We start from the raw sequence: 23,390 nt of genomic DNA on the forward strand, positions 1-23,390 counted from the left end.
GGATGTGGTACTGAAGAAGGAGCAAAAACTCCTGAAATATGCATATACACCCATTACCTATTTTTCTGTCTTCAATCGCATTGTTGTTTATATTAGATGTATTCAGATATTAAATGTTGTAACAAATCAATGCTGGCTATAATTTCTATGAAAATCTATAGAAATAACCTTAATATGTCATTAGCAGAAGCTAACAAAACAATGTAGACACCCAGAGACATAGTGCTGCTTCCAGATTGAAATGTCAATAGTAGGGCATGATGGTTCTTCCACATCAACATGAATGGAACAGTGAAGTTCAACAGTAGTTCCTCTGGGTCTTAAAAAGTCATGATTTTTCCCCTAAGTTCAAGGAAATGCCTCAGTGTAGAATTGGTAGAGTTTTGATTACCTAGGTGACATGAAGTTTTTTGTGGAAAGAAGTGAAATATGTAAAACTCTCTCTCTCTCTCTCTCTCTCTCTCTCTCTATAAAAAAAATTATCTTACTAAATTGTAGCTATTACGTATTAATAGTGGCTAAACATTCTCAAAAAAAAAAAAAAGAAACTTGACAAATAGTTCGTATTTTTTTAGCTATCTTACATGTGTATAATCCTCTTATAAGGAAGGACTACATGCTCTGATTCTCAAAAGAAGCCTAATTGCATTGGTCTAATAAAAAAACAATATTTGATAATATAACAGAAGAATTTTTTTGTTTTCTTTTTATTAGACTTAAGAAAGACATGTTTATGAGAGTTAATCAACTTGTTGCGGAGTTTCGAAAAGTTTCTAATAAACAAATGGCTGAGACAACAAAACGAACCATCCGTGAAAATGTTTCTCTCACAGCTCAAATGTCAAAGATGTCGGACAAAACCATGGAACTTATACAAGAAAATGATGAACTGAAGAACAAAGTAAAAAGAATGAAGAACAAAATAGATGTTTTGGAATACAATGAGAAAGAGATTACGAAAAAGATGCTTAACTGCCAGAAGGTGAGTTACTCATTAATTGTGATTCCATTTTTAATTAATCTCATTATTATAAGCATTAAATTTTGAGGGTGTTAGGGGTTTTGCTGGGTGTTCATTCTGCAAAGCTGTGACTGAGCTTGGAGTTAATGTTGCTCCAAAGAGGGCCGTAAATTCCATTACTGAGGTTGCAGAGAAGGAAGGCCATTAGGTGGCTTTGGATAAAGAGGGTAGAATGGTGGTTTGTTGTTAGTGGGACTTGATCAACTCTGGCTAGATCAACTGGGTGTAAGGGTCTGATGTTGAATGTCTCAGAACCCCCAGAGACACCAGAAACATCACTGATGATGCATCTCAGAGCATCTGCGAGATGTATCTTGGAATTATCAAGGAATACTGTTAGCTATGGTAGCTATCTCCTTATGGGAGGATTTGAGCTCTGCAAAGTAAGTTGATGAAAGAGTCAGTCATATAGTAACTTTGCTGATTGGACAGGTGAACTGTGTTGCAATATAGTTTCTATCTATAACTAGATGGACTGAACCAGCAAGATATCACTCTTTAGCATTCAGATGCTTTTCCTAACACCAGCCACGTAATGATTCAGTTGATGGATGGATCTTCTCAAGCACAATGTAATACCATTCATCTTAGTCCCCTGTCTCCTCTTCTGAAAGGCTCAATATCTTCAGGTCAGTTTTCACCACTTTGTCCCATGTCTTCCTAGGTATACTTCTTCCACATGTTTCTTCCATGTTTAGCAATCAGCACTTCTTTATACAGCTATCCTCACCCATCCACATTCCATGGCCATACCAGTCAGTAAATCCATAAATCCCAGTTAATCAGAAAATACCTGGCAGTTGGAATTAATTAAATGTTACATTAAAGAACTGTGAAAGTAGGTAAATAAATGCTAAAAATATTTACAACATTTTTATAAATAATTGATACCTGAGGTGAAAATTTATGAGGCCCTCACTGGTTATAATAATATAATATATTTTCAGCTTGACCTTTGGATTGGTTACTTTAGAAAAGTGTAACTGGGAATGACTCTTAACATAGTTCTCAGGGAGATTCAGTATGACACAGATACGTTCGAAGGTTGTGCTTCACCACCTCATCCCAGGTCTTCCTGGGTCTACTTCTTCCACAGGTCCCCTCAACTGCTAGGGTGTGACACTTTTTCACACAGCTGTCCACATCCATACACAACACATGACCATATCAGTGCAGTCATCTCTCTTGCACACCACATCTGATGCTTCTTATGTCCAACTTTTCTCTCAGGGCGCTTACACTCTGTCGTGTATGCACACTGACATTACACATCCAGCGGATCATACTAGCTTCATTCCTTGCGAGCTTATGCATGTCCTCAGCAGTCATGGCCCATGTTTCACTGCCATGTAGCATGACTGTTCGCATACATGCATCATACAGTCTAACTTTTATTCTGAGTGAGAGGCCCTTTGTCATCAGCAGAAGTAGGAGCTCTTTGAACTTTGCCCAGGCTGTTCTTATTCTAGCAGCTACACTCTCAGAGCATCCACCCCCACTACTGACTTGGTCACTTAGGTAATGGAAGCTATCAACTACTTCTACTGGCATTTGACAGAAGCTGTTTTCTGCACATTTTCAGTGTTTATTGCCCCTGAGCATCTGCCACACACAAAAACTATCTTCCCAGTTAGCCTTCCTTTGATATTGCTGCACCTCTTATGTGTCCATAGCCTACACCGGGTACATCTTATGGAGTTTCTACCTACGCCTTTTCTACAGGTCAAGCAGGGCCATCTACCTGAAGGGATTTGTGATTTGTCTGCCTTCCTACTTACTAAGACTTCTTCAATTCTAGACCTTGCTTCCATACCTGAAACTTCTCTAGTTCTGATAGTGATTCAGCTATTAGAGCAAGGTCATCAGCATAGAGAAGCTCCATCATTATATAAACAAGTCATTTGTTTATTACAGCATATCACCCTGTTGACCACCAAATGCCAAGAAAATGAAGGGACCATAGCTGAAATGCAACAAAAAGAAATTGAATTTAAGAAAAAACTGAAAGAGACTGAAAACTTACAGCAGCAACTAGAAAACACAGAGTTGGTATTTGATTCTATTGTAGAGTTTCATGACGTTTTAAGATCTCATAATATTATAATAGAAAGATTCCCTCATACAGTAAATGAGATATCTGATGTCATTGTCATGTTTAATGAAAAGCTCTTTATCATTTCCTAAAGATATTACTTGTTGTAATTGTTATTATCATCTAGCTCCAGATTAGCATTGTTTGAGTAGATCTATGACTTTTGGTTGGTAAGGGGTGATTTGGAGGAGATTTGGCTGCTATTTCTACTGGGTTGAGAGACCACATAGCTGTTCTGTTCCCTCTCAGATGACAGTGACAGTGGCAATGGCTATGATGTTGTCAATCATTATTACTCTTGTATTCTATCATATTATCATAAAAAATATTATCCACCAGTTATTATAATTGGCATAACATCAGTTTTTCCTTGCTGATAGTGAATTAGAAATAGGCCAATTATTTATCTTATCCGTGAGACAAACATGCACTATAGCTGTCTGGACATCACAAAAAAGTAGTGTTTTTTCTGACCATATGTATAGGAGAATTCAATTAGGTGCAGATGCATGTATATCTGTTAGTTAAACTGTGTGCTTGTGTGTAGGTGTGTGCATATGCTTGAGGATGTGTGTGTGTGTGAGAGAGACAGAGAGAGAGGGAGAGAGATAGAGAACACTAATTAGTCAGACCTCTGTAAATTGTATGTAGAATATCTTTAGGAGAATTTGGGATTCATGCCTGACTCATCTGAGGCACCTATGCTTGCAATTGAAACCTCTTCCTTGAAAGAACATATTTTCTTAGATGTGTTCCTTCACATCTGTCATATCATTAAAAGCACATAACTCCCAAAGACTAAAGTTGGTCAAATGTTAAGTGTGCAGTGCTGTACTAAGGTCATATGACATCCTTTGTCCTTACCAACTGGGATGCATTTATTCACTTTAACTCATAGCACTGTGTAACCTGATTTTTACTCTTGAGTAGCAACTGTTATTTCTTATTTGCTTACCCCTAGGAAGTATGAAAAATGGCTAATATTTCCTTCAAACTTTGCTTTTAAGATATTTATTCAGACTCCAAAGAATCTCTCTCAACACATGGCTATGATGTTCTCCCACTACTCCTGTTCATTATCAGAGATGCACACATTGTCAACCACTAAGGGACGTGCTCAACTGGTTAAGGTCAAGCAACTGATGAGCAAACCTGTGGTATTGAGCAGAATATTTGCTATAATGGTATTTCTGCTTCAGCAACTCAGCACCAAATCAGCACTGAATGAGAGGTAATGGTCAATAGGTCAGTTTCAAAACATTGATGTCCAGGTCACAAAAACAAGTTTGAAAGGAATAGTAGTCATTTCCTTTGATTTCTAGATAGAAGCAAATTGGAAATAACACTTACTGACCAAAAACCAAAATAAATAATAATTTTGTTGCATTGTGTAATAGAGAATTATCAGAATTATGAAGGATGTGTTTTGTGCATTGTATGGCATGTATATTCTTTTGCCTCCCAATTTATAACCAGGCTCTTTGATCCCTCATCAAAGAGATCTATTCAAAATTTGCAAAGTCTTTTTATCCCAATTCTTCAGCTACTCTGTAGTCACACCCAAAGTACTCATCCCCACCATTACCACCAAATACTTCACACCGTATACACTTGCTAGCTGAAAACTTTGATGAAACAACTAAATCTGACAATGTTCTAATGGCTTACCTATACGAGCACCCCTCTCCCCCACCAACTTCATTTCCTTGTAACTTCCAGAAAAATAGATATTTTAACGAAATATTTTACAAATACTCTTCAGATCGGGTAGATTACAATTATATCCGAATTTGTCATGAAAAAATATTTTTCCAAAGGCGATGAAAGGAGTTATGGAAAATTCACACATATCGGCTTGTTTCCTCATAACTTTCAGAAAAATAGGTATTTTGTTAATGAAATTTTCTACAAATACCTTTCAGATGGCATAGATTACGATTATATTGGAATTCAATATGAAAAAATAAAAGAAAGAAAATTGATGGGTTCACACACATACATATTGACACACATCACATACATCTGCAAAATGAAACTTGAAATTTCTAAAACAATTGTGATGTGTGTCAGTATGTATGTGTACATACTCAACACTTTTATTTTTCACAATAAATTTCAATATAATTGTAATTTATTCCATCTGAAAGGTATTTGTAGAAAATTTCATTAAAAAATACCTATTTTTCTGAAAGTCATGCAGAAACAAAGCAAACTCATGGCAAGTTAAAGGTGAAAAAAGGCGGCGAGCTAGCAGAAACGCTAGCACGCCGGCCGAAATGCTTAGCGATATTTCATCTGCCATTACATTCTGAGTTCAAATTCTGCTGAGGTCGACTTTGCCTTTCATCCTTTTGGGGTTGATAAATTAAGTACCAGTTACGCACTGGGGTCGATGTAATCGACTTAATCCGTTTGTCTGTCCTTGTTTGTTTCCTCTATGTATAGCCCCTTGTGGGCAATAAAGAAAAAAAAGAAACAAAGCTAACTCATGGGAATTTTCCAAAACTCCTCTTCCCACTCACAGAAAAAATTTTTCACAATAATTTCAAATATAATCTGAAGCATAGTTGCAGGAAATTTCATTAAAGAATATCCATTTTTTTGGAACTTAGGAAACAAATTTGTGGGTAGCACACTCGTGTAGGTATGCTGTTCCAGTAATCACCTTTAGTGTGCTTTTAAGTTGGCCCTTATTCTTGATGGGATTCTAACCAAATGTACTGAACTAGTAATCCACTTAGTAAACTCAGGTTTCCTTCTCTCACCATTTCTACTGTCTAATATTCCAGACTCCATTCTGAAGTCTTTTTCTGGAACTTTCTTTATTCACAATTTTCCTACTGGTATTGACTTGTAAAAGTTTAAGATGAAAAATTGAAAACATAGAAATATGGATATAAAACAGCAAACAGATTGTCAAATTACAAGAAGCAATTTTATAGTTTGCCATGGAAAATAAAATATGATTGATGATCTGCAGTGGCTTATGATAACATTATTTAGCTCCAAATCCATTTACATTAAGAAGCAGAGATGAATCTTCAGTGGATGAGGTGCCAGTTTGTTAAAAAATAATGTCGGAAAATCTGTATCATATTATCTACTGTTAGGTGCATGTAACATTAAGGGATCTTCCTAAAGGCACTACATAAGTCATACAGTGAATTTGAAACCACATTCTATTTAGCTGGTTGTTCAACATACACCCTGTAATTTCATCATCATAATTATCATAGTTTAATGTCTGTTTTTCATGCTGGCATGGGTTGAATGATTTGACTGGAGTTGGTAAGCAGGAGAGCTGCACCAGGTTCCAGTCTGATTTGGCTTAGTTTCTATGGTTGGATGCCCTTCCTAACACCAGCCACTTTACAGAATGTGCTGGGTGCTTTTTACGTGGCACAAGTATGGGTGCTTTTGCATTGTGCCAGCTTGGGTGCTTTCTACATTGCACTGGCAAATGTGCGTTACAAAATTTATTTTGGTTTTATTATTAAAAGTACTGTTATTGTGAATATTATCACATTGCTTGTATCACAGTCCTGAAGGTAATATGTAGTAATTTTTTCCAAACCTGACATTTTTTTCTGTTCTGGAATATGAAGAAAAAACTGAAAATGAAAGGTTTTAGCAGTCTTAATTAAAAGTATCAGATGAAAGTGTAGTAATGATTATTCATATTATCTCCCATCATTACACTTTGTTATTATTCTCTTCACTTCAATAAGTGGGTGGTTAGTATAACAGAACTGAAGAAGAATCATACAGTTGCCTCTTAGAGTTCTGAAGTACTAATCTAATCACTTTAGCCATATTCTTTTTTAAGGGTTTTTACATAACAACTGTTAATTTGTTTTTTTACCTTTTTCTCGCTTCAGTTATTTGTGGCCATTCTGGAGTATCACTTGCAAGGGATTTAGTAGATCATATTAGCACCAATAGTTATTTCTGTCTAGAGTTTATTTATTATGTATATTTAAGTGGTTAAGATAGACTATATATATGTATACATATATATATCTACACACACATATAATACATACATACATACATGCATGCATGCATGCATTCGTACATACATACATACATACTTACTTACTTACTTACTTACTATTTATTTTGTTTTGTTTTTGTTTTTCAGGGAAACTATTCGAACTGTCTTACAGAATTCAAAAGAATTGACCGAAAAGTTGCATGATACAGAGACAAAGTTTGATGATATCAGAGAAGAGAATTCTATGATATTGCAAATCCTTCAAGATGCTTCAGCTGCTATAAAGGATTACCTCTTGGTAAATTGAAAAGTTCATTTAACTATTTATTCAGAGTATTTTGTGTGGCTTATGAAGTTCAGTTTGAAATCATGAACAAATGTCTTTGTGTCCACCTAAGCCTTCTGAGTGAAATTAGGTTGATGGAAACTGTAGAATCATGTTGGATGGACTATAAATGTAACCCTGTTAAACAGGAGCAACGTCTCTTTAACAGTATCCTCTCTGTTGAGAGTATGAGTGGTGCTGAAAAGTTCCTGGCTTTGAATAAAAGAAAATACCAGGAGGATCAGTTAATTATGATTTTATTCAACATATTCCCCTCTCAGATTCATACACTTAGTGCAGTGGTCCTTCAATTTTTCTAAGCCCTATGAAAGAACTCAGAATGTTGGGCTTCCAGCCAGGCCTTTCATGATACCCTTAAAGCCAGGAATTTTCCAGTACCCTCTCATATTTGGCCAAGAACTCCAATCAGAGAACAATTCTTATTCTTAGTTTTCATGTTTTCGTTTTTGTGGTTTTGTCCTCATCAGAGGAGAAAAGGCAGTACCCTTGACCTTTTTGCAAGATTTATGGAAGTGGTGGGGAGAATCAGAGGGAAAAAATGATGGATTGTGGGTAAGGACATTATGAAGCAGAACATCAAGTTAAGAAGTACATTAAGTAAACATGATTTAATATCATTGTATACATGTAAAACAATGGGAAAATAAGTTATTGTCTATTTTCTGGAGTATTTAAAACCACGTACTAACTTCGTGAAGATATGATTTTTAAATGAGGCATTTTAATGATCTATTTAAATCTCAGACAGCTTCTGCATAACCTCATTTGTAGACCATCAAAAACAGTTATTTTATATGTCTATGGAACATGCAATGAAAAGATGATTCAGACTGGAACAATACTTGATAAAAAAAAAAAAAGGCTGCAGTCTCACATTCTCCTAGCAAGTTGAAGAGCTGCTTTACCTAAATGTTTTTGTGCCTGTCCATTATCCAATCCTCAATGTGACAGAAGATATACTTTATCAAGCATAACAAGAGCTTGAAAACCCATAGAGTTTACATGTGCCATATAAGTACTAGTCTAAGTTCTAGTTTACATCAAAAATATTACACAGTCCATGGCTGGCACTGATCATAAACAGTGTGCACTACAGCTACAATTCTTAATTTTTTTAGGCAACCATTTAACCATCAACATTTAACGATTAGAACAGTATACCTCTCAGTTCTAGATAAAAAGAAAGCTTAAATTAAGATCAAGCAATTGGTGACATCTGATTTGAGTGGAACAATTCTCTTTGATGCTTCTGTAACTTTACTCTCATATGGCTGGACAATTCATTCTGTTTTAAAGCTACCACTCAATGGCAGACCTGTGTGTTATATTGGTATTTGATCATTCCCAAAGCACCTATTATTATATGGATAGTTTCTGTTTACAGGTCCCCACAGTCAGGTTATCTCTATTTCCATGTTAATTCCTCTAACATTTTTAGAGATACATTATCATCTGTTGGGACAGATATATTGATTAGGAGTCATTTATTATTCTTGTGCATGACAACAATATCTGGTTGGTTAGCCTTGATCTCCCTGTCTATTTGTATTGGCACATCCTGAGGTATGTGGCTGTGTGACCTTTTCAGCTGTACATCTATACCATCTCTTTTCTGTCAGTATCTCATGATTCTGGCATAACTTTCAGTGTAAGTCCGAACTTTATCATGTCTGTGGATGCATTCTTTCTTGACTAAGACTGAGTATCCAGTAATAATGATAATTGTTTCTTCATCATATTCTACAGTTACTGTATTCTGCTTCATTATATGCTTTCCATGGCTTTTAATAGAGAGGTTATAGATCCCTTCTATTTATCAGCATTCTTGCTTAAAAAGCAGAGAAGAGCATTTTCCATTCTGGCGGTGTAAGGATATTTTCTTTTTCATGAAGTAAGGTCTTTTTTTTTCTTCCTTTTCCATTTTCATACACTCATATTAATCCAACACTAATAAAGGTCAGCGAAGTAGTACACATACAAGAAGCAGAAGTCAAACCCACCCAATACTTTAACAGGAAGAATGAGTCACACACGTGCATACACGCACACACATACACACACACACACACACGCACTAACTGCTCTAAACTCAACAGGGTCATAACCCTGTCATGCTGTGTTCCTGTTATAGTGTGAATAGCCTAAACATAATCTCTACCTGATTCCCATTAAGTGGTAAGGAACAACACATGTAGAAAAAGAAGATAGAATACTAAAAAGACAACTGATTTGTCGTCACGTGTGTTTATGACTCATTGTTAATTGCCTAACCCCATAGCTGTTGTTTACTTCTGTTTTTAATTGGAAAAAAAAAAGGATTTTTTTTTTTTTGTGATAAAATGAGTATGTGGTGAACCCACCACTTTGGTAAACAAGCAAGGCCTAGACTTTTTACAGTTAGGAATTATTGATGATATTCATGCTTTGGACGAGGTGAGCAAGAATTTCCACAGGTTTACTCTTATGCAAACAGTGAAAGTAATTCGGAGAATGAAACTGCTGAAAATGGCAACGTAAGTCGCGATTCAGGTGAAGAAATTGAGAGTGGCCCTCACACAGCTGATATGGAGTATTTGTGTGTGAAACCTAGTTACAGGGACTACTGGTCAAATGACAGTGCTGACATTTTAGGTAATACTTCTGGTTTTTGTAGCATCCTGACTTGTGATCAGTTTTGTGCAATTTGGACATTTCTGTATGTTATTGATGAAGAAGGTCTGGCAATTGACAAGACTGACAGAATTTATTAAGTAAGACCAATGCTAACCAATTTCATGCAGAAATGTTGATATTACTACAAACCACATAAGCATCTCAGCCTGGAAGAGGGGGATGACTCCCTCTAAAATCTAACATGCACTCAAACAGTATATAAAGGATAAACCTACAAAATGGGGAATAAAATCTTTTCCATTGTGTAAAACTGAGACTGGTTATGTGATGAATGCAGAAATTTACACTGGTGCAGGAGAAATCATTGACAAAAAACTTGGTTTGGGTGGGAATACAGTCATACAACTAATTCATATCATCTGAATTGGAAAATAAATCTTATGTCCTTGTGATGGACGGGTACCACAACTCAGTTTTCCTGTCAAAATATGCTATGAATGAAATCCATATGGGAGTTGTGAGAATGTCAATGCTGAACTAGAAACATGTCCTCAAATCCCTAAAAGTGCAGAAGCTATTCCAGTGTGGAAATTTCTAATATCTGTATCATAGGAGTGTGGTATGCATGGTTGGCAGGAAAGAAAGCTGATTCTTCAGATATAAAATTATGATATCCCAGATTTTGTAACAGCCAGCAGAAGAAACAAGCATGGCTCTGTATCAGAAATACCAATGCCCAAACTTGTGAAAGACTACAACTAATTTATGTGTAGATGTGATAAAAATGACCAGATGACCCATCTAAACCACAGTAGCAAGCTTTACAGATGTCCAAGGCATCTGTTTATAAAATTCTTCATGTGAGCTTGATATAATTCTTTCATTCTTTTCAATGCTAAAAGGCAACATTTGGTAACTGGAGGAACTTTGCCTAGCCCTCATTGGAAATTATCTCTCATCTGCTTGTTTGTGAATATGAAAAGAGTCATGTGACCTACACCATATCCAAAGGTCTCTCTTTTCAGAAGTACCTACTGAAACATCTACAAACCTTGTATGTGTTGCATACAATGAAAAACACCAGAGATACAAAAGGAGTAGCCCTAAGGTAGCTTATAAAGACATCCCAGAGAAGCTGGCGAAGACAGCACTGTGGTGCAGCCACTGCAAAAAGTATTTATGCATCAAGCAAGGGTCAACATGGTGGGCTGACTGGTATACTAAGGTAGAACACTGGTGGTTGTTGAGAGATAGGCCTATTATTGTTATTCTACTAATTTTTTTTTTTTTGTGATTCTGTCCTTTAGTTTGCCTGCAATCATTACTCTTCAGCTGTGTATACAACTATTTATTTTTTTTGTTCAGGAGACCAGGTAGGGAGTAAAGCTAGACACAGGCACCCAGAGCCCAGGCCTGAGAGGGTTAAAAAGTTTTGCACTTAATTTATGTATTTTTAAGTGAATTTCCTAACCTAATGAATATTGAAAAAACCTTAGTCTTTCAAAAAAATATATTTAATTTACTACTATCAAATTTAATTATTTTGCAGTCTTTAGAGGCAGATGATAACACATCAGAGTCACATGAATTGATAGGAACTCACCGAGATAATATGATGCAACATTTGCTCATGATATTAAATACAGCCCGAGTTCTTGGATTAGGACCAGGAATTGCAGACTTAAATCGATCACGTTCTCTACAAACTGATACAATTAAACCTCAAGAGAAGAAGAAAATAATGTAAGTTGAAATTTCTGTATGTATGAGTTGGGGTAGATTTGTGTGTATTATGATACTGTACCATCTACTAATTAAGGAGTAGATGATATGGTATACCAGCCACCTTCACGTGAATTTATTGCACAGCTTCTCCATTGCCTTTACCTGAGTCATGGCAAAGTCACAAAGTGAAAATAGCCACTGCAGTCTGGGTATTAGGCCATACCAAAGATGCTTCACTTTGAACCTTCCAAATAGTTGTGAATTATCAATGACACTCAAGTGTTTCAAACAGACTAAGGATTTCATATGAAAATTTGTAAAAACCTTAGAAAAGATAAAATGAGAATACAGTTATGTTTACAAGATAGCATTTGAAAGGAAAACCAATCCTCATATGCACATGTGTGTGTGTGTGTGTTATGTTTGAAATTAAAGATGGGACTTCACAGCAAGTTACATGGTTCCATTCAACAAGTCGCAGCTTCAAAAATAAAATATGGTGCTCCAGCATGAATGTAGCTGCATGGCAGAAACAAATAAAAGAGTAAATGAATATATAAACACAATTCATATTTATTGAGCAATTTCCAAATACTAACTGATTGCCAAACCCTGATTGTTGATCACTTATTTAGAAAAGAAAAATCTATTAATTTTTTTTATCATTATTAAAACTGCATTAACAACAGTCATTTTCTTAGTTTTTGTGTATTTTACACATATCAGAGACATGAAAGAAAATATTGCATATTTTTGCATGTGAATAAATACATTTATTACATGTTCTACATATAACAATTGAATAGATGAATGCATGACCTATTCTCTAATGTACTTTTGGTCACCAATCAAAGCTCAATGATTAATCATATTTCAGAATCATCATCATCATCATCATCGTCGTTTATCGTCCGCTTTCCATGCTAGCACCAGGCTCCAATCTGATTTGGCAGAGTTTCTACAGCTGGATGCCCTTCCTAACGCCAACCACTCTGAGAGTGTAGTAGGTGCTTTTACGTGCCACCTGCACGAAGGCCAGTCAGGCGGTACTGGCAACGGCCACACTCAAAATGGTGTATTTGACGTGCCACCTGCACAGGAGCAAGTTCGGCGGCACTGGCAACGATCTCGCTCGAATGTCTTTACACGTGCCATCTGGCACAAGTGCCAGGAATGTGATGCTGGGCACAGGTGCCATTGATGGTTTCGCTTTCGCTTGCCCCAATAAGTCTTGTTTACAAATATTTTTGTTGATATTATTGTTACATTCATTCCCTTCTCTATTGTTGGGGTTGTTATGAGCTGTATCTTGAACTTTCCAAACTGAACACTTGAACAATATATTCACTGAATTTTGTTGTGTTCGTCCATCTCATCTTATCTTCTTTGCCCACTTATCCCTGGAAGAGTTATGGGAGCAGAATCCTTCAGCATGTCCTTTATTGAGTCCTGTCAGAAGCAACTATCTCCAATTAATCCAGCTGGATCTCCAAGTGAGACCAAATGAGCTCATGGATGTTATCCAACCATCTTCATGTTCTACCCTGGGTCTCCTTCTGGCTAGTTTTTGCCCATAAAATTTGCCCTATTGTTCTTTCCAGGGACGTTCTTACCACATGTCCTTAATATCATCCATACATGGCTAAATTTGATGTTATTAAAACAGCAGTCACTAAGAAACAAATAATATAAATCAATTTCTCACAAAATAATAAAACTTGTTCATTAAGCTCTTGTTAAAATGATAAATGATGCATACTAGCACGAGAGGTAGGTGAACATATTTTGTTCCTCACATTACAGTTCCCTTGTATTATGTATTCTTTCCACACGTATTTTATTTGTGCATGCATCATTTTCCTTTCATCTTGCAGAGCTCAATAGTGAGGTTTATTATTTTGCATGAAATTACTTATTTTCCTCCAAGTTAAAGTGGTGAGCTGGCAGAATCACTAGCACATCAGACAAAGTACTTAGTGGCATTTCTTGTAACTCACTATGTTCTGAGTACAAATTTTGCTAAGGTTGACCTTAGCTTCTATCCTTTGAGGGTTGATAAAATAAGTACTATTGAGAACCAAGGTCAAAGTAAATGACTAATCTCCACCTCTTACAAAAAAATCTCTGTCCTTGTATCAAAATTCAAGACCATTATTTTCCTACATGTCATTATTTCTTTGATAACATCAGATTTGATAATTTCATCAAAAAAATTTAGAAATGTAAGATTTGAATCTTTCTATGAATTTTTTCATTTGAAATTGAAAGTCAGTCCTAGATTGTCTTTCAAATCTTCTGTATAGTACTCTATTAATCTATATGAGGAAAAACAAATATTGACTAAAAACTTGAAGATGATGCCCCAGGATGGCTGTAGGCTAATGACTGAAGCAGTAAAAGAATATATATTATCATCAACATCATCATTGTTTTAACATCCACTTTTCCACACTTGTATGGGTCAGGTGGAATGCATGGAATGTTGTTGAGGCAGATTTTCTATGGCTAGATGCCCTTCCTGTTGCCAAAACATCTGTTTCCAAATAAGGTAATATTTCCCCATATGTGTGTGTGGTGTGTGTGATGTGTGTGTGTGTGTGTGTATGTGTCTGTGTGTGGTGTGTGCAAGAATAGCTGTGTGGTTACAAAACTTGCTTCCCAGCCACTCGCTTTCTGGTTCAGTCCCACTGTGGGACATCTTGGGCAAGTGTCTTCTGCTGTAGCCCTGGGTTGACCAAAGCCTTATGAGTGGATTGGTCAATGAAAACTTTAAAAATGCCTGCTGTGTGTGTGTGTGTGCACTTGTCAGTGTGTAAATTGGTGTCTTCTTGTCTTGGCATTGTGTGACTGTTGTAAATGAGTATTCCCATCATACAAGTCTTTTGTTTCTAGGTTTCCATGGAAACATATCCACCCACAGGGAAAATTTATCTTACTTGGAAACCAGTGAGTGTTGGTGACAGGAACAGCATCCTGCTATAGAAAATTTTCCTCAGCTAATTTCATCTGATCCATGCAAGCATCAAAAAGTGAATGATGATAATGGATGGATGGATTCTTTCTTTCATTCAGTACCACTTTTAACTGCTGGGTCAATATTTGTTTCCCCTTGGCGTGTTTCACAAGTGCATATCATATTGGTTTGTAAACAAATCCATCTAAAGTTTAGCTTAAATGTTTGATATGTACGTATGAATGAATGAACAAATGACTGAATGACCATTGTTAATAATTCTGTTGTTTATTATTTTCAAGAAATTTGCCACCTATTCAACTAAAGGGAAGAGATATTCCACCAGCTCACTACAACCTAGGGGACATTGGCTTTGTTCCCCGCTCTTCTCAACCTGGAAATGTGGAATCTGACAGTTCAAGTGAAGAACAACAGACCGAACTTAAAGAAAATTACCAGTCTACTGGAGTTCAGACTTTGAGTATGAAAAGAGTAAGAACTATGTAGTTTCTCTTCTCATACAAAAACAACGTTGTGAAAATAATTAAGATATCATTAAGCAACATATTTCATTTCCTTCACCAATGGGTAGCTTGAATGTTGAACAATTTATTGATTTTTTTACAAACATCTGATTTAGTTTTCTGACCATTGGGTGATAGATTTAAATTGTAATTCTCCATTTTGCAAACTGGAGAAACAGTAACAAGAGTGTAAACCCTTCATTAATTAGGAAATGAATAACTTAAAACTGCTTGTAAAGTAAACAAAATTGTTATTTACAGTGAGAGAGAGAAAGAGAGAGAGAGGGGGGAGTGAAGTGTGGAGCAGATCCTAGTGTTATTTAAAGATTGTTAAAGAGATAGAAAGGCTAGAAAGGCAAAGCACTAAATTCTATTTAAGAAATGTCACTTCTGAACTTTGCTAAGCTAAAACAGCTATGAAAATAGAGTGGCAGATTTGGAGAAATAATATCTTGTAGAGAGGAGAGCTTTGAAAATAGGTAAAAGAAACGGGTTTGGGGATATAAATATTCTGTTGAAGTAAAACAGTTATAAAATTTGGTGAGTGAGAGTGATGAAGCATGAAATGGGAATCAATGACTTATATTGTATTTTAACCTTTTAGCAATTAGATCACCCTGTTAAGTGTAATGATTATTTACTTATTCACACTGTTTTCAATTAACCATGCATTATTATCTCATAGCTTCAAGATTTCAATGATGTGATTGTTAATTTTTAGAATGACATTGTAGAGTAGGTCTAAGAGGTTGATCTGGCCTCTTGCAGTATGAAACAGGTAGAATTTTTGGGCTGGATCTGGTCGGTTTAAATGCTAAAAGGTTAAAAAGAGTGTTTTGTAATATTAACTCTTTTGATACAAATTTGTTTTAGACTACCTCTGATTCTTTGATAGGATTTAAATTTAAACCTTCCATCAAAATTTCGTGTCAATTTATGTTTCATACATCAGCTTAATAATGACAAAAGTACTTTACTAAATTCTTTATTTTCAAAATCAACTGAAACAAGGCAGTGCATTTCAACAGAAGTATAGTAACAAAAGGGTTAATATAGCAACTGATTTCCTATCAAAAATAAGGGAAAACGAAAAACAAAAAAAAAGTTCAAATCAGTTGATGAAAAATTTATCCCTGCTTTATCACTGATTTATTTGTTGTATGCAAAACAAATTACATTTTTCTTTTAAGATGTTTTATATGTTAGCAGAAGACATGTATATTAGTAAACTATATACATGAGTTTCACTACTTGGTGTACTTTAAAGGCAATCATTTGGCTATTTTTTTGTAGTTAAGTAAGATGTAGTTGTAAAGTTGAAATTTGGTTGTGATTGAACTTGTATCTCTTTTTGTATTATTATTACAGATAATGTATCTATTTATATATTCATGTATATATGTATTTATGTATATTTTTATTAGATTTTTTTGTTTTTGCTTTACAAATTTTCATGTATATGTAACAAATAATGTTTGTTTATATGCAAATTATAGATATATGACTGGAAGTTTCAGGTATCATGCTTTTTTAACAGAGGCAAAAACATAATTAGATATTAATGTCTGCTGGAATTTATAAGCATTTAGTAGTATCTGACTGTAATTACAAAATTATAATACATTGAACATTGTTAAAAACCAACTTTGCTTACTGAGTTTGGAGGAAAGAAGAGTACACATGTGTAAACCCTCTGAGATTTGTGAGTTTGATGCTGATAATGTTCCATTTAAACTGTTGTAGGTCAGCACTTGCAAGAAAGACATGAGCAGGGAAAAGATTCTGGATGACTGATGTCCTGGGGGAAGAAATACTGAGCTAGTGGATACTGCAGGGGACAAGGGGCTGGGGTGGTGATGGAGTGAGACAAGAGTGATGAAAGGTAGAAAGGCAAGTGAGTTGGGGGTATCTAAGTAATGAACATATGAGAGCAACATTCTCTGAGAACCAGAGGCCATTACAGTGGTGATAGATGAGACACAGTGAAGAGACAGCACACTTGTGGGTCAGAGGCTGTAATGTTCCATTAATAATTTAATGCCAATCAGTTAAGAGACCCTTCTTGAGATGTGGTCCAGGATGCCTCTATGCATAGCAGAAACACTGTCTCAGATAATAGAGCAGTATTCCATTGTGATCCTTAATTGAACCTCATAAAGTGTTAGTGGTTGTTAAGGACTAACATATTTTCTGACCCTGAGGAGAACCAGCATTCAAAATGCGACTCTAGCTATGCTGAGGATAAGGTTTCATCAGAAGAGATCTTGAGTGAACCCAGCACTTTTGTGAGGGCTCTAGCCAAGTGCCACTCATATTTAGAGGGGTAGGGCAGTGTTTTTTTCTTCTTAATATGAATAGTGTTTGAGTTTTTTAATTATTTTTCTTGTGCTAAAATAGACAAGACTGTCACAACTTCAATGAAGAATTCATTCAAGGTTTCCATTCATGGAATCAAAGTAGGTTGGTATGTGACGTCTCAATGTATGTAGATGGTGGATGGTGCATGGTTGGAGAATGAAGGTCCATGCCATTTGCATATGCTTGGACACTGTTGGATGTGATGGCAAGTAGGTTATTAATGTATGTCATCTGCATAAAATTATCTGAATAGTTTTCTAAAAAACACTCACTTTATTCAGCCAATCTATCTATTTAATTTATGTATGTATGTATGTATGTATGTATGTATCTATCTATCTATGTGTATGTGTATACACACACACACATAGATATGTGTAAATATATATATATATATATATATATATATATATATATATATATACATATATACGTGTATATATATATATATATATATATATATATATATATCGTCCAACCCATGCTAGCATGGAAAGCGGACGTTAAACGATGATGATGATGATGTGTGTGCGTGTGTGTGTGTATATATATATATATATATATATATATATATATATATATATACATATGTCGGTGTATTCATATTGAAGTCACACATAGTCTCATGTAACCTCGTATATTCTCATGCAAAATGGAGGCAATTACTAGCACTTTTCAGTGGATTACTTTGATAATTGAGGCAATTCTTTTCAAATGAAACCATTGGCATTGTTAATCTTATATTATAAAAGGGAAGCAGAGCCCTGTCTGTCTGTCCATCACGTCATCTATTAGAGCGAGAGAAAAAAGGGGAGGAATCAAAACATACATAACAATGTACTTTTAGAAGAAGGGGAGGAGAAAAGTTGTTGTGAGAAAAATACAGTGACAAAGAGAGAGAGAGAGAGAGAGCGCATGTGTGTGTGTCTGATAGATAGATAGATAGATAGATAGATAGATAGATAGATAGATAGGTAGTGTTGTTACCTTAGTAACTAACAAGTTATATTAAAAATGCAGGAATTTTAAGTGCAAGCCTTTCAGTACGATACAGCACAGACTTCAAAAGAAGGTTATATGTATATATATATATATATATGTATGTATGTATGCATGTATGTATATGAATTTCTTTTTTTTGGTTGTTTGTGTGTTTCTGTGTCTTTCAACATAGACAATACAACACACTTAAAAAAAAGACTTTCACTTTGAACAATTTATGAAAGCATGTGCATAATTAACAAATATTTTTACTGACAGCACATGTTATATATATATATATATATATATATATACACACACACATATATATATATATACATACATATATATATATAGTCTTATTTTTATATATAGAAGACAACAATGAGCAGTGTAGCTCATTGAGCCAATGCCACTTTATTGTTATGTGAATGTGTCTTTCCTAGAAACCTGTTTCTGGTATAAGAAACATTGAAATATCTCAAAATATTTGGTGAAGAAGGCTTCAGTTTGTTTGATTTTACCTTCTCCTTGAAGCAACATGAGGATTTCATTTTGATTCATCAGATATCTGTAAATTTTGCAGAGTGAGCAAACATCGACGAAGAATATCTTTTTTTTTTTTAAATCCCTGGATTATTAGAATGTATAACAGAATGGAGCCTGTCTGAAATTCGATCAAGTTAGCATGCATTGCTAATCCTTTGACAATCTCGTTCCTACTCTGAAAGTTTTCCTATTAATTCTGTTGTACATATTCAGTTTTGTTACATTTCATCCTGTTTGTTTGCACTGCTGTTATTGTCTACATCTCACTACCATCTACTTGAGATATTTGCCTACATAACCTGTCCATTTGGTGACAGTTATCCATTAGCAACTCAGTTTTCACAGACTGAAAGCTGGCTCAGCATATTGTTTTGAATGAATTATTCTCTTCTTGAGATTCCCCAGCCAGTCTGAAGTGTGTTGCAAAAGCAGAAGCTTATTTTCCACCCCTACATGTGTATTCTGACACGTATTTCAGTCATTTTGCCTTGGTTTTCTCTGATTGTGCTCTCCCTTTTGCTGTTGTGTCTTTTGCTGTTAGACATTCTTTTTTTTATTTACATTTTTTTGAATGGCCCATGTTGTATTGAAAAATTCTAAAGTAGAAACAAATAGAACAATGCGTATATTGTATTATTGTATTGTAATCAATAATTGAAATGAAATCAATATATTTTACTTAATATTTTTACTTCTGTGCCTTGACAAAGGCACAGAAAATAACCAAACACTTTCATTATTCAGAGGACTATGGTTTACATATTTGTGCATAATGAAACAAAACTTCAAATGTAAAATTTCTATGTAATTTTGATATAATAAATAGATATGTTGCAAAAATTTTCACAAACATTCTGTCCCTAAAAAAAAAACAACTTTGTAATCACTTATTTATAATGAGAACAATTGAATAGAGGCAGTAAGGAGTGAATGAGAGAGAGAGAGAGAGAGCATTGCAAGGGAAGAAAGTGAAAGTAACAGAATGTGCACAGTAAGATGAAAAATGTTAAATGAAATAACAGACTAAGGGATGCAAATGAAATGAGAGAGAACACAGACAAATGGGGAGTATGATGTTGCAAACAAAAAATGATGCAGATAAGAGAGAGGAAGGAAAATTATGAGGCTAGAGAAAGAAAAATGACTAATTGGAATGAAGGTAGTAAACAAAGAAGAAATGGAAAGAGAGATAGTAGGAAAAAAATTATCTTGCAGTGTATGGTGTGAAAAAAGCCCACAGAAAGCTGACTATCTGCTGGTGAATTAAAATAACTTTTTTGATAGAATAATGTAGTTGAAGTCTTCAATAATAAAAAAATCCCCAAAACCACATTTTGATTAAAATTTATTGAAAGTGGAATTTTTAAGAATGTTCTAGACAGCATAGATTTTAATTTTCTTTTAGTAACTAAATTAATAAGCAGTTTTCTTTATTATGATATGCATGTATATATAGATATATACACATACATTTATATATGTGTATACATATACATGTATATATGTATACATACACACACATATATATACATGTATATATATATATATGTATACATGTATATATATATGATATATGTATGTATGTATATATATATATATATATATATATATATATATATATATATATATATATATATATATAATATGCATATATCTGTATATATAAAAGGCAGGATGTGTGTGTGTGTGTGTGTACATGAATGTAATTTATGCACTCCACAGATTAGCATGCATGTTGCTCCAATTTTAGGAGGAGATTCGCCATGACCCTAGCTGTATTTTCGTCAACTTATTTTTCCCAGAGGCACCAGCAAATAGCTGTAAAATTAAATTTTCAACCAAAACTTTTAACAATTTTCAAGTCGGAGAAATCACAATTGTTTACAAACAGGAGTTAAGTCCCTTTCTAGTGACGAGTAAGGTTTTGTTAAGACTTATGTTGTTTTTTTTCCATCGAGGAAAAATGTGTTTTGTTGATATACAGGCAACGCACACACACACATACGAACATGTTTGCATACAAAAAATATGTATGCAATTGGTGTATGTACGTACATGTGTGTATCTGTGTGTGTGTGTGTGTTGCCCATATATATATATATATATATATACACATATACTTAAGACTTAGTTGTGATCTGAACATAACCACTTCTGACACAGAATCGGGAGCCCTTTTGGGCATTCTATTTTCCTCGCTGGAAGGGTTCCCAACCCATGGGCAAAGAGACGTTAGATGATGGGGTGGTGTTTTCAAAGGGCTGGCATGTGTATCCTGATCACCTCTGCCGATCAACCTCCCAAGCCATACGCTCCCATCGCGACACTGATTCTGACGTTGATGTTACTTAGTTTGGTTTGAAATAAAGAACTTGATTAGCTTAATAATCCTAACTTAATCTCGGGCAAAACCGGTCTATACTGCTAGTATATAGATATATACACATACATTTATATATGTCTATACATATACATGTATATATGTATACACACACATATATATATATACATGTATATATATATATATATGTGTGTGTGTGTGTATGTTTGTATACATCCACACACACACACACACACATATATATATATATATATATATATATATATATATATATATATATATATATATATATATATATATATACACACGAGATGAGCGTGGCCGTTGCCAGTACCGCCTGACTGGCCTTCGTGCAGGTGACACGTAAAAGCACCCACTACACTCTCTGAGTGGTTGGCGTTAGGAAGGGCATCCAGCTGTAGAAACACTGCCAAATCAGATTGGAGCCTGGTGTAGCCATCTGGTTTCACCAGTCCTCAGTCAAATCGTCCAACTCATGCTAGCATGAAAAGCGGACGTTAAACGACGACGACAACACATGTAGGAATAGAATCACTCCGTCGGTTACGATGACAAGGGTCCCAGCTGACACAATCAACAAAATAGCCTACTCATGAAATTAATGTGCAAGTGACTGAGCAATCCACAGACACGTGTACCCCTAACGTAGTTCTCAAGGAGACTCAGCATGACACATAGCATGACAAAGCCGGTCCTTTGAAATACAGGTACTACTCATTTTTGCCAGCTGAATGGACTGGAGCAACATGAAATAAAGTGTCTTGCACAAGGACACAACGCGTCGCCAGGAATTGAACTTACGACCTTACGATCGTGAACCGAATGCCCTAACCACTAAGCCATGTGCCTTCACATATTTACATGTATATATATGTATACATATATACAGGGTGCATAAGGTATTTGAGGACATACAATTTTTTGGTCATTGTTGCATACTTTGCTAACTCTGTATAATCTTTGTTTCAGAAAATAATAATGGCAGACTCTCAGCTTACTCAAGAAATGAAGAGGCATGCTGTTATTGTGGTTATAAAGGCTGAGCATAGCAATTTAGAAATATCTTGATTTTTAAAAGTTGCCAGATCTTTCATCTACAAAGTTTGTAAGGAGTTAGAGACTGAAGATGGAAATGTTATCACCAGTATCAAAGCATGAAAAGCATTCTAAATGCTCTGAAATCATCAGAACACTTGAATGTATCCGGCAAGTTCAACAGACCATTGATTACAATCCCAGAAGGTCCATAGGGTCAATTGCAAAAGATTTCCATGTGTCAGAAGGAACAGTCAGAAATGTTGTCCACAATGACATTAGATATAAATCTTATATGATAAGGAAAGTTCAGTTTGTCAGAAAAAGCAAAAGAAAATCATTATATCAGATTTAAAACGTTCTTAATCAAACTGAAAAATCCAACAGAAGAAGATTTGGTTTTTTTTCAAATGAGAAAAACTTCAACCAAGATCAAAAAGTTAACAGAAGAAATGACGGATGGTTATGCGCAGACCCTTCTGAAGTTCCTGCATTTGTCATGGTTTTAGGGGTTGTCAGTATTGAAGAACATGTGATTCCTCTTTACTTCTTTCCACAAGGCCTTAAAGTTAACTCTGACACCTACATTGAGGTCCTGGAAATAATTGTTAAGCCCTGGCTAGACAGCATATGGAATGGAAGGCTATATGTGTTTCAGTAAAACTCTGCACTATCACACATGGCTCTAGTAACACAGGAATGGATGGCTGAAAATTTCCATGATCACGTAACCCTAACATTTGGCCTCATAATTTCCCAGATCTCAATCCATTGGACTATTACATGTGGAGCGTTGTTGAGAGAGAGTGGTCAGTGAACATGGCCATAACACCAAAG

At 35.1% G+C, this 23,390-nt stretch overlaps 1 protein-coding gene across 1 annotated transcript in view; it reads left to right on the plus strand.

Moving 5' to 3' along the window:
* The window catches only part of LOC106875281 (uncharacterized), a 35,963-nt gene that overhangs the window by 8,577 nt on the left and 3,996 nt on the right, over positions 1 to 23,390 (plus strand). The window contains exons 5-9 of the mRNA XM_014923366.3: positions 715 to 982; positions 2,936 to 3,066; positions 7,255 to 7,405; positions 11,616 to 11,809; positions 15,047 to 15,236. Of these exons, the coding sequence (XP_014778852.1) occupies positions 715 to 982; positions 2,936 to 3,066; positions 7,255 to 7,405; positions 11,616 to 11,809; positions 15,047 to 15,236 (934 nt within the window). The remainder of the gene's footprint in view (positions 1 to 714; positions 983 to 2,935; positions 3,067 to 7,254; positions 7,406 to 11,615; positions 11,810 to 15,046; positions 15,237 to 23,390) is intronic.

The sequence above is a fragment of the Octopus bimaculoides genome, chromosome 1 (genome assembly GCF_046866305.1).
Source record: "Octopus bimaculoides isolate indiv1 chromosome 1, ASM4686630v1, whole genome shotgun sequence".
Taxonomy (NCBI): Eukaryota; Metazoa; Mollusca; class Cephalopoda; order Octopoda; family Octopodidae; genus Octopus; species Octopus bimaculoides.